General features: G+C 42.3%; 1 protein-coding gene across 49 annotated transcripts in view; it reads right to left on the bottom strand.

Moving 5' to 3' along the window:
- GRB10 (growth factor receptor bound protein 10) overlaps positions 1 to 14,293 on the bottom strand; it is a 203,807-nt gene that overhangs the window by 138,323 nt on the left and 51,191 nt on the right. For 24 of the 49 annotated variants that reach the window (XM_077994595.1, XM_077994636.1, XM_028844791.2 and 21 more), the window contains one exon: positions 5,096 to 5,192. The exons of 24 other annotated variants lie outside the window; for them this stretch is intronic. Coding sequence is in view for 8 of the 25 variants with exons in the window: in XM_028844791.2 (XP_028700624.1) it covers positions 5,096 to 5,146 (51 nt within the window). In the remaining 17 variants the exon portion in view is untranslated. 49 annotated transcript variants of the gene reach the window in all.

The raw sequence follows: 14,293 nt of genomic DNA, 5'->3' as shown, positions 1-14,293 counted from the left end.
ACAGGCTGTTGAATATGTAAGTTTTAACAGTTCTAGCAGGAAATGACATGGGGTGGGGGATTCATCACACTCCCCTCTACTTGTCTGCACAAAGCACACTACTGACAGCATCCCAGGCCACTGCAGCCCATGGGCGGTTGTTGCAGCTGTCTGTCTTCCTCCAGGGCTGGGAGCTCCCTGCAGGCAGGGTTGACATCTTGATCACCTGGTACCCTAATACCCAGCCATGGTCTGCCAATCAACTGTTCATAAAATGGTAAGTGAATAAACAAATTAGTGAAAGTTACTTAGAACATTTAAAAATAGAGTTTTCAACTGATTCTATAAGTTACAGAAACCATAAACTATTTACTAATATGTAATTAACTACCTAGGATATAAATAAAAGCCAGTAAACAGCAATTAGACAAATCAATGAGTATTCTCCCAAACCAAACGCCATCTATTTGTTAGAAGTGAATATTCAGGTGATTTTAAAGACTTTAAAAGATTATAATCTCAAATTTACATAAGTATCACACAAATCACTTTAAAAAAAAAAAAAACTTACATTCTTAAAAATAATTCTACACTCTTAAAAAAAAAATCAGATACCAGCTCATCCAAATAGTGGCTCACATTTAGCAGGGTCTTTTGTGTGCTAAGCACAATGCCAAAGGCTTTATGTAAGTGTCCTCCAATTCTCACAGTGATGCTGAAAATGTAAGAAATGTGGAGAATTTAAACACCGTGCTTAGAGCCATGCAAGGGAACAGTAGTCAACATACTGCCTGTTTTACTTCACAAAATATCTCCATAATACAGCTGCCGTTCCTAAGTTCAGAATCATAACCTTAAATTACTCGGAAAACCATTTTAGGTAAATGTCCTATCAGCTGGAACAGTTAAACAAAATTTAAAGAGAGACATTTCAAATGATCTTCGTAACTTCCCACCTCAAGGGTTAAGAGTGGCAGGTACTATCAACAAATTTCTTAAAGAAAGTGTAGTCTAATAAAATGTCCCCTAGCCAAAGGATGGGGGGTGTAGTATTTAAAAATGAAAAACTATAGAATCACTCTTTCACTAAAAATAATAATAATAATAATAACAACAGTGACAGACTTTGGGAATGGCATTCATTTCCAGGAACTGAGCCCAATCAACTCTTAGAAATGATGTCATCTTTTAGCTCCTCCACGCACTGCCAAAAGATTAAGGAATCTGGGGCACCCAACAGAAAAATCCAAAGCTGTACGTGATCAGCAGATGAAGTCTCATCTGAGGACTGTTTCAAACCCAGAAAATAGGGAGGAGATGAGCTGATACAAGGAGGCCCCCCTTGAGCCTCTGTCCATTCAAAAAGGTTCATTCTAGCATTCAGTGTCCCAGAAAAAATTTTTTTCTGTGAAGGGTCAAACACTACCCAACTCTGCCGATGGGGCTTGGAAGCAGCCATAGACGATACAAAAACCAACGGCCAAGTTCCAATAAAACTTTATTTTATTTTTTGAGACCGATTCTTGCTCTGTCGCCCAGGCTGGAATGCAGTGGCGAGATCTTGGCTCACTGCAACGTCAACCTCCTGGGTTCAAGCGATTCTCCTGCCTCTGCTTCCTGAGTAGCTGAGATAACAGGCGTGTGCCACCACGCCTGGCTAATTTTTGTATTTTCAATAGAGACGGGGTTTCCCCATGTTGGCCAAGCTGGTCTCGAACTCCTGGCCTCAAATGGTCCACCCGCTCTGCCTCCCAAAGTGCTGGGATTACACGCGTGAGCCACCACGACCAGCCTCCAATAAAACTTTATTTGCAAAAGGAGGTTGCAGTTCATCAAGCCCTGCACTAAAAGAGCAGGTTCCCCACCTGAAGGTTCAGGGACACAGCACTGAAATGGAACCACAACACACACCTTGCGGCGTCCTGGGGCTGGACGACGTGTATGTGCACTAACATTGTTGCTCCTATCTCCACCAAAAGCCGAGGCTCTGAAGGGCAGGATGGCAAGGAGAGTTTCTAAGACAGCTGATTTCTAAGCATGATTGTTTCTAATTCAGAAATCAGGAAACTACGAAAATAAAAATATTGCTTTTGGAAATTCAACAGTAAATTTAATCACCTCTATAAAATTCACACGCAAGTGTTTCATTTCTAATGCTCAGTTCAACTTTGTGTACAGACGTTTGTAGCCAAGCGCATTTTACTTCCTATTTTGCATTTTTCTGAAAGATAATAAATGTTGCTTTTATTTACCATAACTTTTGTCATAGGTGCATAATCCCTTCTTCAAAAGCCTGGAGGCTAGACATGGTTAAGAATTCAGAGTTTTTGGGAAGGGAGAACAATAACACAGTGTCCACGTCAATGAACACAGATGTGCAGGGCCTAGAGGGAGCCCCATAAACCCCATCCCACTTCCGGGGCAGACCCCGTGGTCGGCAAAGCTCTGGACAGACCACACTGGACTCTGCCGCAGCATAAGAAGAAACTTCTTGCGTCAGACTTTTTGATTTTAAAGTTGCAGACAATGAGCTACAGGACCCTACTAACAGAGCCCCCCCGAAGACCAAGGCAGCCGGCCCTCTCTCTCCCATTGTCCCATTTTATTTGCTTCAGAATTAGTATCATTATTCACAACTATATCTCACTTGCCGGTTGTTCCATGTCTGTCTCCTCCACTGTGATGCAGGAGCCCCAAAGATCTGTCTGCTGAGCTCAAAGCTGGCTCCCTAGCCCAAAACATGTGCCTGGCACCTGGCTGGTGCTCTACCAAGATCCAAAGAATTAAAGATCACAGCCCTTGACTCAGCTTCTAAAGGATGACCAGGCGCTGGGTAATTTAGACGTATTTCCTCTAATCCCCACCACAACCCGGATACCATTAACCCTTTTCTACCAAAACCTCTGTATGGAAACTGCGGTAGGGAAAGTTGCAGGATTTCTCCAAGGTCAGAGAATTATGATGTGTCACGTTCTAAAGGAAAAAACTTAAGTCTTAAAAGTGAAGTGGGTCATCCCCAACCTTGCCAGAACCCCTCGCCAACTGCTGCCCTCCAACAGCAGGATGATTAAATGCATACAATAATTTTGGTGCTTAATATGCATATTTTAAAAAAATCACATCAGTGACTCACGGACGGAACCACCTATCTAACCCAAGCCACTGCTGCAAGCGAACAGCTAGAATTAGAAAATTATTTGTATGCTGAAGGTTTTAAGAATAAATTTTTCTCTATAAAACTCTGGAGAGATTTATCTAATTATTATTATACAATCGCAGATTGCTCAAGACTGGAACCCATTGTAAATCACCCCGCATTCTGAGAAATTCTGGAACTGTCATCTTATTTTCCAGGAACAAGGGACATATGCTGCCAAGTCTTGCTGTTAGATTTTTTAAAGAGTAAGACAGTGCTTTCAAATGGCCCTGAGAGGCACTGAGTATTTCCCCAAAACATGACAGCACATGGCAGGGATGTCCACCCTTCCTTCCTGGCTTCCTGGCTCCAGGAAAGCAGCCTGGGGCATCGGTGACTACAAACACCTAACAAGGCCATCAAGGGAGGAACTGACTCAGCTTGCACATCTGCCACTTCTGTAGGTACCAGCAGGAAACTGGAAATGCCAGGAAGGGAGGGGACGCTGACAGAACTTCTGTGCCATTATCTGGCCCTAAAAGCGTATTCTATACCCAGCCGAGGACAGCACTACTAAAGTGACCTCAGAGAGCCTTTCCCTTGGGGATATTGTTCTTGGAGCTCACTGATTGCACTCTCTTGGGACTGAGTAGGAAGCAGCAGGCAGGGGTGAGGGGTGCAGTCGGGCCTGGACAACTAGCTGACGCTAACTGGTCACACGAGAACTGGACTCGTGACCCGTGGGTGCAGCACAGAGCTATAATCAATGGGGGGAGGCAACCACAGCCTCTTAAAGAACAAGAAAACAATTATGCAGAGGCAGAGGCAGATGCCTTTTGCAAAGCTCACGAACTACACAGACCCAGGGGTCACCACTAAACTTCACAGTTCGCCAAGGTTTTAATCCTCTTTTCTGGCTTGTAACCAATTTTGGCTTTGTGTCACATTCGATGATTAGAATGAATGGTATTCCTAATCTTCGGCCTTTCTTCGAAGGTTTGTTTCACTTAGATACCAAAAAAAAAAAAAAATGTTCAAAGGCATCTTTTTGCAGCCATAATGCTGTAGGCAATTTCTCATCACAGTAGCTAAAAAGAGACTTCACAGACTAAGAGAGAAAATAACAAGTTCAAAGAAGTGCAAAAACCTGACCAAAGCCAGAGCATATGAAAGGACTTCCAAACCTAGGACTGCTCCAGCCGAAAAGTCACAGGCCTGGAAGAGACGGTGTAAGTACTTCCAATGACAAAAGCACGAGTAAGGATGAATCAGGACTCGCGAATTAAATCTAAAGAACCAAAGACCATCCCCTAAAAATGAATCCATCTACACCGCCAAGTGCAATTCAAATAAAATCTGTTTCAGAAGATGAAGGGAAGTTGGAGATGAAACTGTTCTAGCAGCCCATGAAGAAGAGCCAGAGAAAGTGAAGGAACAGAAATGAACTTGTTCTCCCACAAAATTCCACCTGGGGCTCTCAGGAAAGGAAAGAGCCAATCTGTGGAGAGGACTCCCTCTAGAACACCTGTTAAGACACCAAGCCCTTTCTCCTTCCCACTCCCTCATGCCATGAGCACATGACTCCAGGTGAGTGTCCTGACATCCACCATCACTGCAGAACCTGTCATCAGGAGTGTCTGGCCCAACCCAGGAGGTGAAAAACACAGTGCCTGCTTCATTCCAAACATGGAAGCCTGGATCTCAGTGGGCAACTCTGTACTACAACCAAACTCTTTTAGAAAAGGACGCACAGTCAAACAGGAACATGACTGCGCTATCTTACAAGGCAAAGTAAGACACAGAAGACCGAGGCAGAAAGGGCAGTGGGTCTCTGCATCATGGGACTTGTCACCAGCCCCTGTTCCAGCGTGTCCTGGTGACCTGAGTGACAGAAACGATCCATGGCTGCTGCCAACATGTGTGCCCTGGCCCTCGACCAGCACCATCGGCCCAGGATCAGATATACGTGCTCGCCCATACCTGGTAGTACGGATGGTGCAAAAAGGAATCTGGGCAGCCAGCTAAAGCCATGGGTTCCTTCTGCCTTCTTCAAATTACATTTACTGCGCAGCAGCACCTGGAATAAAGACAGACTGTGAGAAGCCAAGCCAGAAAAAAAAAAATCCACTACTTATGGCTGGTTCAAGTGTGACGTGTCTGAATGGGCAGCTCTTGGCCTTAGCTTGTAGGTTCAGTAAGGACACTTGCTCGGGGCGCCAGTTTTTTGCTGACATGCAGAGATGGTCCCCAACTATGGGGCCTTGAGAGGTCATCTGTGAGGTCAAAAGTCTGTGGGGTAGAAGGGTGCCCAGAGTGGTGAGGGTGACATCAGATCCTCTAAATTTAACTCACACATTCCCAGCACTCCTCTGCACTGCCTCACCCTTCTTCCCTATAGCATCTATTAACATCCTGCAAACGGCATCATGCTTTCACAAATAGGGATTCAGATAAATTCCAAAGAAGCCCGGAAGGGGTTATGTGTGTGTTCGGGGCCAGGACCACGGAACATTTGAGTGAACACTAGCTTCACCAGCCATAGAACAAGTCGGAATTCTCAGTGGACATTCAACCCAACAAACTCATTACACACTCTCCCCTGCAGGCCACGGCACCTAGTACCGAATAAAATGAGGGATATTAATTGTAACAATCAGAATAACAACAACAAAAATCAAGACAAGACCCTGTTATGGGATGCACTATATCCTCCCAAAGTTCCTAAGCTGCAGCCCTAACCCCTAGTACCTCAGAATGTGACTGCATTTGGAAACAGGGTCTTTAAACAGGTCATTAAGTTAAAATGAGATGATCAGGGTGGGCCCTAATCCAATACAAGCGGTGTTTTTATAAGAAGAGAATATTAGAACACAGACTGGTACAGAGAGAAGACCATGTCAGGACACCTTGAGAAAATGAACATCTGCAAGCCAAGGAGACAGGCCTCAGGAGAAACCAAATCGGCCGATACCTTGATCATGGACTTCCAGTATCCAGGACTGTGGGAAAATGATTTCTGCTGTTTAAGTCCCCTTGCCCCCTCCTCAGTCTGTGGCACTTTGTTACGACAGTCTTACTAAACTAACACAAACCCAAAATATAAAATCACTACGAAATTCTCATCACAGCGAAAAGGAACAGAGGAATCCCAGATCTGTGAAATTTACTACCAACCATGTTTTCTGCAAGAGTTTCTCTAGAATCCCCCAAATCACCAAAGAATGGTCCCAGAACACTTTGCTGGGGCTGAAAGGAACCGGTCGAGAGCAGTGGAAGTACTGGCACGATGAAGGCAGCACGTCCACGACCTGGCTCAGATGTCCCCAACCTACTGAGTGAGAACTGTGGCCAGGATCCACCCTTTGCCTCTGCCACAACCAGCAGCCCCAAGGCCTCAGCCTTTCCCAGTTCGCAGTCAGCCTGTCCTCGGGGTAGCTGGTGTTACACGTCAATAGCCCAGGCTCTAATTTCCAGTCACTTAGCCAAACACTAGTCTGGCTGTTGCCATGAAGGTATTCTGTAGGAGTGGTTAATGTCTACAATCACTTGGCTTAAAGGAAATGACCCTTAACAGAGACATTACCCAATCCACAGAAGGTCTTGGGAGCAAACACTGAGATTTCCTAGGGAAACAAGAATTTAGCTTAAAGACTGCAGCAAACTCCTGTGTGAATTTCCAGTCCGCCTGCTCTGCAGATTTCAGACTTGCAAGCTCCTTAAAATAAATCGTTTTATATATTGAATACATATGAATATAAATATTTATATATTTAAATATATATATATTTATTTTCATACACATATAGGTGTGGGTTCACTGTACAGGCCATCACCCCTAGCCCTCCATGTGGACCAGTGCCCCAAATCATTTGCTGCCAGATCGCAGGACCACGCCAGGGTGTCTCACGCGGGCAGCCAGGCGGCCTCTGCCTCCCACACTAGCAAACACAGTCTTGTGCATCTCCTCACTCTGTACCTTACCCCACCACCTCCCATGTCCTAGCCCCATCTCTGAACACTCCTTCTGCCTTCTCCCCTACCTGCAGGGACCTGTTTCTCTCCCCTTCGCCCACATCTCTGAGGGCCTGGGAGAGGAAGGAGTGTCCTCTTGGCCACCTTGCCCGCTGGGTGACGGTTCTGCCGCATCCCACCAGGCTGCCCACGCGCCGCACGCCTCCCTGCTGTGGTCATCTCCCAGTCTCCCAGCTCACCCGTGCAGACCCACTGGCCGTGACTATTACACCTTCTGGAATTCCTGGATGTGTTCAACATATTGAAATATTTTCTTATTTTCTCCCTGAAGTTTCAAACTTAATGTGTGTTAAGACTGTCAAAAATATCACTTAATATGCCAGTTTTATTACCTAAATATCACCTTTGTAAGTATTTGCCAAAGGAGATTGCTTCTCAGCCAGGAAAATGTGTGTCCCATAAGCCCAGTGGAACAGTTTCCTCGGGACAAGGAAACTATAGTTAGGGCTGGGCTATCTCTGGTCTCTAATAAAACGTAACCAATCCACAGCTAACATTATGCTTAATGGTGAAAGATGAAAAACTTCTCCCCTGAGATCAGGAATAAGACAAGGACGCCAACTTTCACCGCTTCTATTTAACACAGTATTAGAAGTCCTAGCCAGAGCACTGAGACAAGAAAAAGAAATAAAAGCCATCCAAATTGAAAAGGAGGAACTAAAATCATCAAGGTTCAGAGATGATATATGATATCTTATATGTAAAAACCATAAATATTCCATAATAAAAAACTATCAGAGCTAGTAAATAAGTTCAACAAAAAGGTACAGGATACAAAGTGAACACGAAAAACCATTTGTGTTTATAAATTAAGAACAATCCAATAGATACTTAAGAAAACAATTCCATTTACAATAGCATCAAAAATAACAAAATACTTAGAAATACATGTAATCAAACAGGTGAACTACTTGTACACTGAAAACTAAAACATTGCTAAAAGAATAAAGACATAAATAAACGGTAAGACATGCTGTGTTGGAGGAACTAATATTGTTAAGATGAAATACTACCTAAAGCAATCTACAGATTCAATGCAATCCCTATCAATATCCTACTGGCATTTTTTTTGCAGAAACAGAGCTGAGGGTTTGTGAAGGGCTGATCCTGTAAAGTTCTGCAAGCAAGCTGGCTAAGACTTAAAGGGGATGATTTAGGTTTTTCTGTCGGTTGAACATTAAAATGAAAGCACACAGATGCAGGGCCAGAATGTGGGCCCATGTGTCTGAATAACAGGGTTTCCTTAAAAAAACTGATCTGCTATTCAATGAAAAATTGTAAAGAGCTCTAAAAAGTTTATGAAAATCCTACCTTGTGGTCAAACTAATTAAAACTAATTAAAACTAGATAGATTTATAAAATGTTATTAAAAAGTAGCTTTAGCATTAAAGATGCACTAATACAAACATGAAATTTGGTTTTCTCTTTTGAAAAAGATTTTATATAATATTGTGACAATGAAAGATTTTTTGTTTGCCTTTTGAGTAAACTACACGGGGAAAAAAAAAAAAACTGGAAGAGAAAGAACAAAAAACAAAAGAAAAAGCCATCCTAAAATTCATATGGCTTCTCAAGGGACCTGAACAGCCAAAACAATCTTGAAAAAGAACAACACAGAGAACTCACATTTCCTGATTTCAAAACTTACTAACGGCTGGGCATGGTCGCTCATGCCTGTAAACCTAGCACTTGGGAGACCGAAGCAGGCGGATCACTTGAGGTCAAGAGTTCAAAATCAGCCTGGTCAACATGGTGAAACCTCATCTCTACTAAAACTACAAAAATAAGCCAGGTGTGGTGGTATGTGCCTGTAATCCCAGCTACTTGGGAGCCTGAGGCAGGAGAATTGCTTGAACCTGGGAGGTGGAGGTTGCAGCGGGCCAGAGATTGCGCCACTGTACTCCAGCCTGGGCAACAGAGCCAAACGTCATCTCACAAAACAAAACAAAACAAAACAAACAATAACAAAAGAACTTACTACCAGGCTACAGTGATCAAAACAGTCTGGTAATAACATAAGAACTAACATACACCAAAGGAATAAAACAGAGAGCCCAGAAATAAATCCTCACATATATGATCAACTGATTTTCAATAAGGATGCCAAGACTGTTCGCTGAGGAAAAGACAGTCTTTTCAACAAATGAATGGTTCTGGAGGCTCAGTGTGGTGCCTCACACTTGTAATCCCCACACTTTGGGAGGCAGAGACAGGTGGATTGCTTGAGCCCAGGAGTTTGAGAACAGCCTGAACAACATGGTGAAGCACCGCCTCTAAAAAAATTAGCCAGGCATGGTCATGTGCACTGTAGTCCCAGCTAATTGGGAGGCTGAGGCAGGAGGATCAATTAAGCCCAGGGATTGAAGATGCAGTGAGCTGTGATAACGCCACTACACTCCAGCCAGGGCAACAGTGAGACTGTTTCAAAAAACTAAAAATAAAATAACAATTTTTTTTAAACGGTCCTAGGAAAACTGGACATCAGCATGCAACAAAATGAAGCTGGACTCTAAACTTACACCATAAGCAAAAAGTAACTCAAAATGTATGAAAGACCTAAACGTAAGAGCTAAAACTATAAAACTCTTAGAAGACAGGGGAAAATCTTGAAGACATTAAATATGACAATGATTTCTCAGATACGACACCAAAGGTGCAGGCAAAAGAAAAAATCAACTGGGCTTCACCAAAATTCAAAATGTTTGTGCATCAAAGGACGCTATCAAAAGATTGTAAAGATGACACATAGAATGGGAAAAAATACTTACGAAGCATTTATCTGATAAGGGATTAAAACCCAGAATATATAAATGATATGGTTTGGCTCTGTCCCCACCCAAATCTCATGTTGAACTGTAATCTCCAGCGCTGGAGAGGGGGCCTGATGGGAGATGACTGGATCACGGGGGTGGTTTTTAATGGCGTAACGCCATCCCCCTAGTGCTGTCTCATGATAAAGTTCTCATGGGATCTGACTGTTTAAAAAAGTGTGTAGTACCTCCCTCTTCACACTTTCTCCTGCTCCAGCCACGTAAGATGAACCTCCTTCCTCTTCCACCATGAGTCTAAGTTCCCTGAGGCCTCCCCAGCCATGCTTCCTGTATAGCCTGCGAAACTGTGAGTCAATTAAACCTCTCTTCTTTATAAGTTACCTAGTCTCAGGTAGTTCTTTATAGTAATATAAGAATAGACTAGGCACGGCGTGGTGGCTCACACCTGTAATCCCAACACTTTGGGAGGCCGAGGCAGGCAGATCACCTGAGGTCAGGAGTTCAAGATCAGCCTGGCCAACATGGTGAAACCCCATCTCTACTAAATATATAAAAATTAGCCAGGCATGGAGGCGGGCATCTGTAATCCCAGCTACTCAGGAGGCTGAAGCAGGAGAATCGCTTGAACCCAGAGGCGGAGGTTGCAGTGAGCCGAGATCATGCCATTGCACTCTAGCCTGGGCGACAAGAGCAAAATTCGATCTCAAAAAAAAAAAAAGAAAAAAAGAAAACAGACAACTACAATAAAGAATGCCTACAATTCAACAACAAAAACCATAAGCAACCTAATTTAAACAGGCATAAAGGGCTTGAATAGACGTTTCTCCAAAGAAGACATACAAATGGCTATAAAGCACATGAAAAGGTCCTCAACATCACTAGTCATTGCAGAAATGCAAATCAGAACTGCAACAAGATACCACCTGACACCCATTAGGATGACTGATATCAAAAATAATAACCACAAGTATTGGTGAGGATGTGGAGAAACTGGAACCCCTGAGCCCTGCTCGTTGGCATGCAAAATGGTGTTGCTGCGGTTGAAAACAATATGGTGATTCCTCAAAAATATTAAACATAGAATTAACGTATGATCCACTTCTAAGCTTATAATAGCAACTCCACTTCTAAGCAGAGTGGAAGAGGCTCAGGTACTTCTACACCCACGTTCATAGCAGCGTTCTTCACAATAGCCAAAAGGTGGAAGCAACCCAAGTGTCTACTGAGTTAATGGATAATTCATCAATAGACAACAAACAAAATGTGGTATATACATACCTGGAATGTTAAGGGACACGGTCTCCCTCTGTCACTCAGGCTGGAGAGCAGTGGTGTGATCAAAGCTCGCTGCAGCCTCAAATTCATGGGCTCAAGCAATCCTTAGCCCCCAGGCAGCTGGGACTTATGGAACCAGAGGAGTTCACCACCATGCCCAGCTAAAAAGCTCACTTCTGAACATCCTACAGTTATACAACTGCATAATCTACTGTGGTACTGTAAAGAGTTCAGATTCTAAATCATCAGCTGATTTATCAAAATATGTGATTCATATTCACAGATAACGAGGAATAGTTTTATAAGCCAGTAGATAGATAGCAGCTTTATGTCTATAATAACTAATGACTTTCTCATTAACCGTTGTCAGATGATTAAGAAATTGTATCAATATCTGTTGTCTTTTTGCTTCCCTTGATTAAAAGGGCCTACTAACAAGTTTGGCTTGCTGTGTTAGTTTCACATTGTCCTTTTAATGTTGAAGGTTAAACCCTCCTTTGTAAGATTACTATTATAAATAATGCATAAAAATCTGTTTATTTTAATTAATGAAAATTTAAATAATCTTCATGATAAAGCTTAAACTTCTTTATTAGACTATAGTTCAGAAAAATCGTTCAGGCAGAGTCAAAAGTTTACTCATTCTAAAGTCAACATTTTTCTTAACAATGCCAATATTTGCACTTCTGGATCCAGCAGCTGAAGTTGAAGGTCTTTGTTTTTCTGATTATATGGGTTGTTTTTTGTTTTTCCATGTTAGGGCAACTTGTACTAGTTAAATTAAAATGATACAATTGTCATAAACTTGAAAAATGTTGCACCCAATAACACTTTCTCTGAAAAGTACACTGGGTGTTCCTAACTGAAATCTAGAGTCTGGCAGACTGTAGATGATACTCTTAAGCCCTCACCTCACAGTTAATTGCAAATTATGTTTACGTTGATTTAAACTGTAGAGCGTTTACCCTCCCACCTGAAGAGAGTCAAATGGACATCTTCTAACGCAATGCCAGTAAGCAGGTGACCAAATGACACATCTGTGACCAATCCATGCTCACCCTGTCTATCCCGCATGGCACGTGGCTTATCACACATGGCAACGTGCTAAGTGCATGCTAAGAACCCATACAATCCACTCTCATATTTCCTTTTCTGTTCTATTGTATTTATTAAAAACGCTTTTCATGACCCACTAACTTGATTTCCAGACCTGATAACAGGTTGAAACCCACAGTTTGAAAATAGGGCAGGGCTGTGTTTGGGCTTGTGGTCAACATCGGGGTCACCAACTTCAGTTGGAGGGCCCGCTCCCTCACGTCCCCTCCCACGCCAGCCCCTTCACACCCAAGTGCTGCCAAGGGCACAGAGAGGCTGGCGCACTGGCCTTGCCCTTTCTATTCTCTCTTCACCCCTCAGTCCTCACTCCTCTCCTCCCTGGCTCAGGAGAGCCAGAAATGTTCCCAGCAAACACCACAGCTCTTATGCCACCTCTTCCTGTGACTCCCTCCCTCTCTTAGAAAACACAGCTCATCTGCTTAAAGGAACCTAGCCAGCCCGGGAAGTGCGTGAGGCTGGAGGGAAAGTCATGTGACTGCGCCACACGAATCCTTTGTTATTTAGCCACAAATCCAAAATGTGCATTTAACACTACTAGAACATTCTATGGCATTCCTTAGGAAATCTACATTGAATGTGTTTTTCAGACTTTCTCCTCTCTTCCCCAGAATGCTGGCCCCCACTTGCAAGACACTCAGATGACAGTCATGTGTCTGCCACACCTGACCCATTCAAGTGGCACGCCATTCTAGCTCATGGCCCTGGTGTATCTTCTCCATGGCAACAACCACTTCCTGACAGCTTCACTTTTGAGACAGTCACAAACCCCATCTTGTTTAAGAACTCAGTCTTGTTCCCTGCTATACCCAGAACAGCACATAGTAAGAGGGACCCATGAAAGATTTGCTGACTAATAAGGGTAAGTTGTATAATTAATGATGATCAGGTTAAATAATAAAATTCAATTTAAAATTTTAGAAAGACGTTTTGAATCTTAAATCATCGTAGAGTTGTTGTTTAAAAAGCTATACCTTCCATAAAAGCCAGAGGATCCTACTCTTTATTAAGAAAAATATAATTGAATAATGTTCATGGTATATTAAAATAATCACATGTAGAATGGAAAACAGTATTTACATTCTAAGCCATAATAAAAACATAAAAAGAAACTAATAATTCTTTAAACATCAAAGAGAAAATAGATGAAGATACATTTATTCAAAACCCAAACAATTTGCAACAGAAGAGAGAAGACATAGCAGTAAATGTCAGTCATCCAATTCTCTTTTCAAAATAATAGTCAAAACTATTCTGATGAAAAAAAAAATACCCAAGGCAAATAGAAAAGCTTTAAAAAGGGAGCTAGAAAAGAAAAAGACAGAATGAGCAGATATAAAAACCAAACACAATGAAAACAAAATAAAAGCAATGGTAGCAATGATAGCCCAGTGTCACTCGAGGCAAAGAAATAATAATCCAAATATTAAAAAGCATTGATAAAAGCATAACTGATAATGAATAAAAACAGTAGTAGGCCTTTAACCTCCAAACAGCAAAATATCAAAATACATAGATCTAAAATTAGAAGCAAGTTTAATAAAAAGTTTACACTTCGATAAAAAGCTTACATTAAAAGCAAAAACTATGAGACTCTCAAGGAGAAAACGAGGAAAACTAGTTGTTGCAGATGTCCTATATAATAAACACACAGGTTTACTATATAGGGCAAAGAAATAAAATTGGAATAATGGGTAATGAGAAGGCATTAATTGATATTTGTGAAAAACAGGCATTTGCAAATATTTATAAACATTTGCAAAATTATTATTTTTTAAAAATACTAAACCACAAAGAAAAGTAGTGCATTTTACAAAAATGCAAAGCTCTCTGGAGTTACAGAACACACGGCCCCAGTGAAAAACCTGTTACACACTGCCTCCTCCCAGCCTGCATGCAGCTACAGACAGGACTCCAAATGTCCAGCACTGAGACAGGGACTGTAGGCCAGTGTGCCAAGGGGATCCATGCTACAGCCAAATACAAG

Source organism: Macaca mulatta, chromosome 3 (genome assembly GCF_049350105.2).
Source record: "Macaca mulatta isolate MMU2019108-1 chromosome 3, T2T-MMU8v2.0, whole genome shotgun sequence".
NCBI lineage: Eukaryota > Metazoa > Chordata > Mammalia > Primates > Cercopithecidae > Macaca > Macaca mulatta.
Note: the sequence above shows the minus strand (reverse complement) of the source record. Positions and strands in the feature narration are given on the sequence as shown.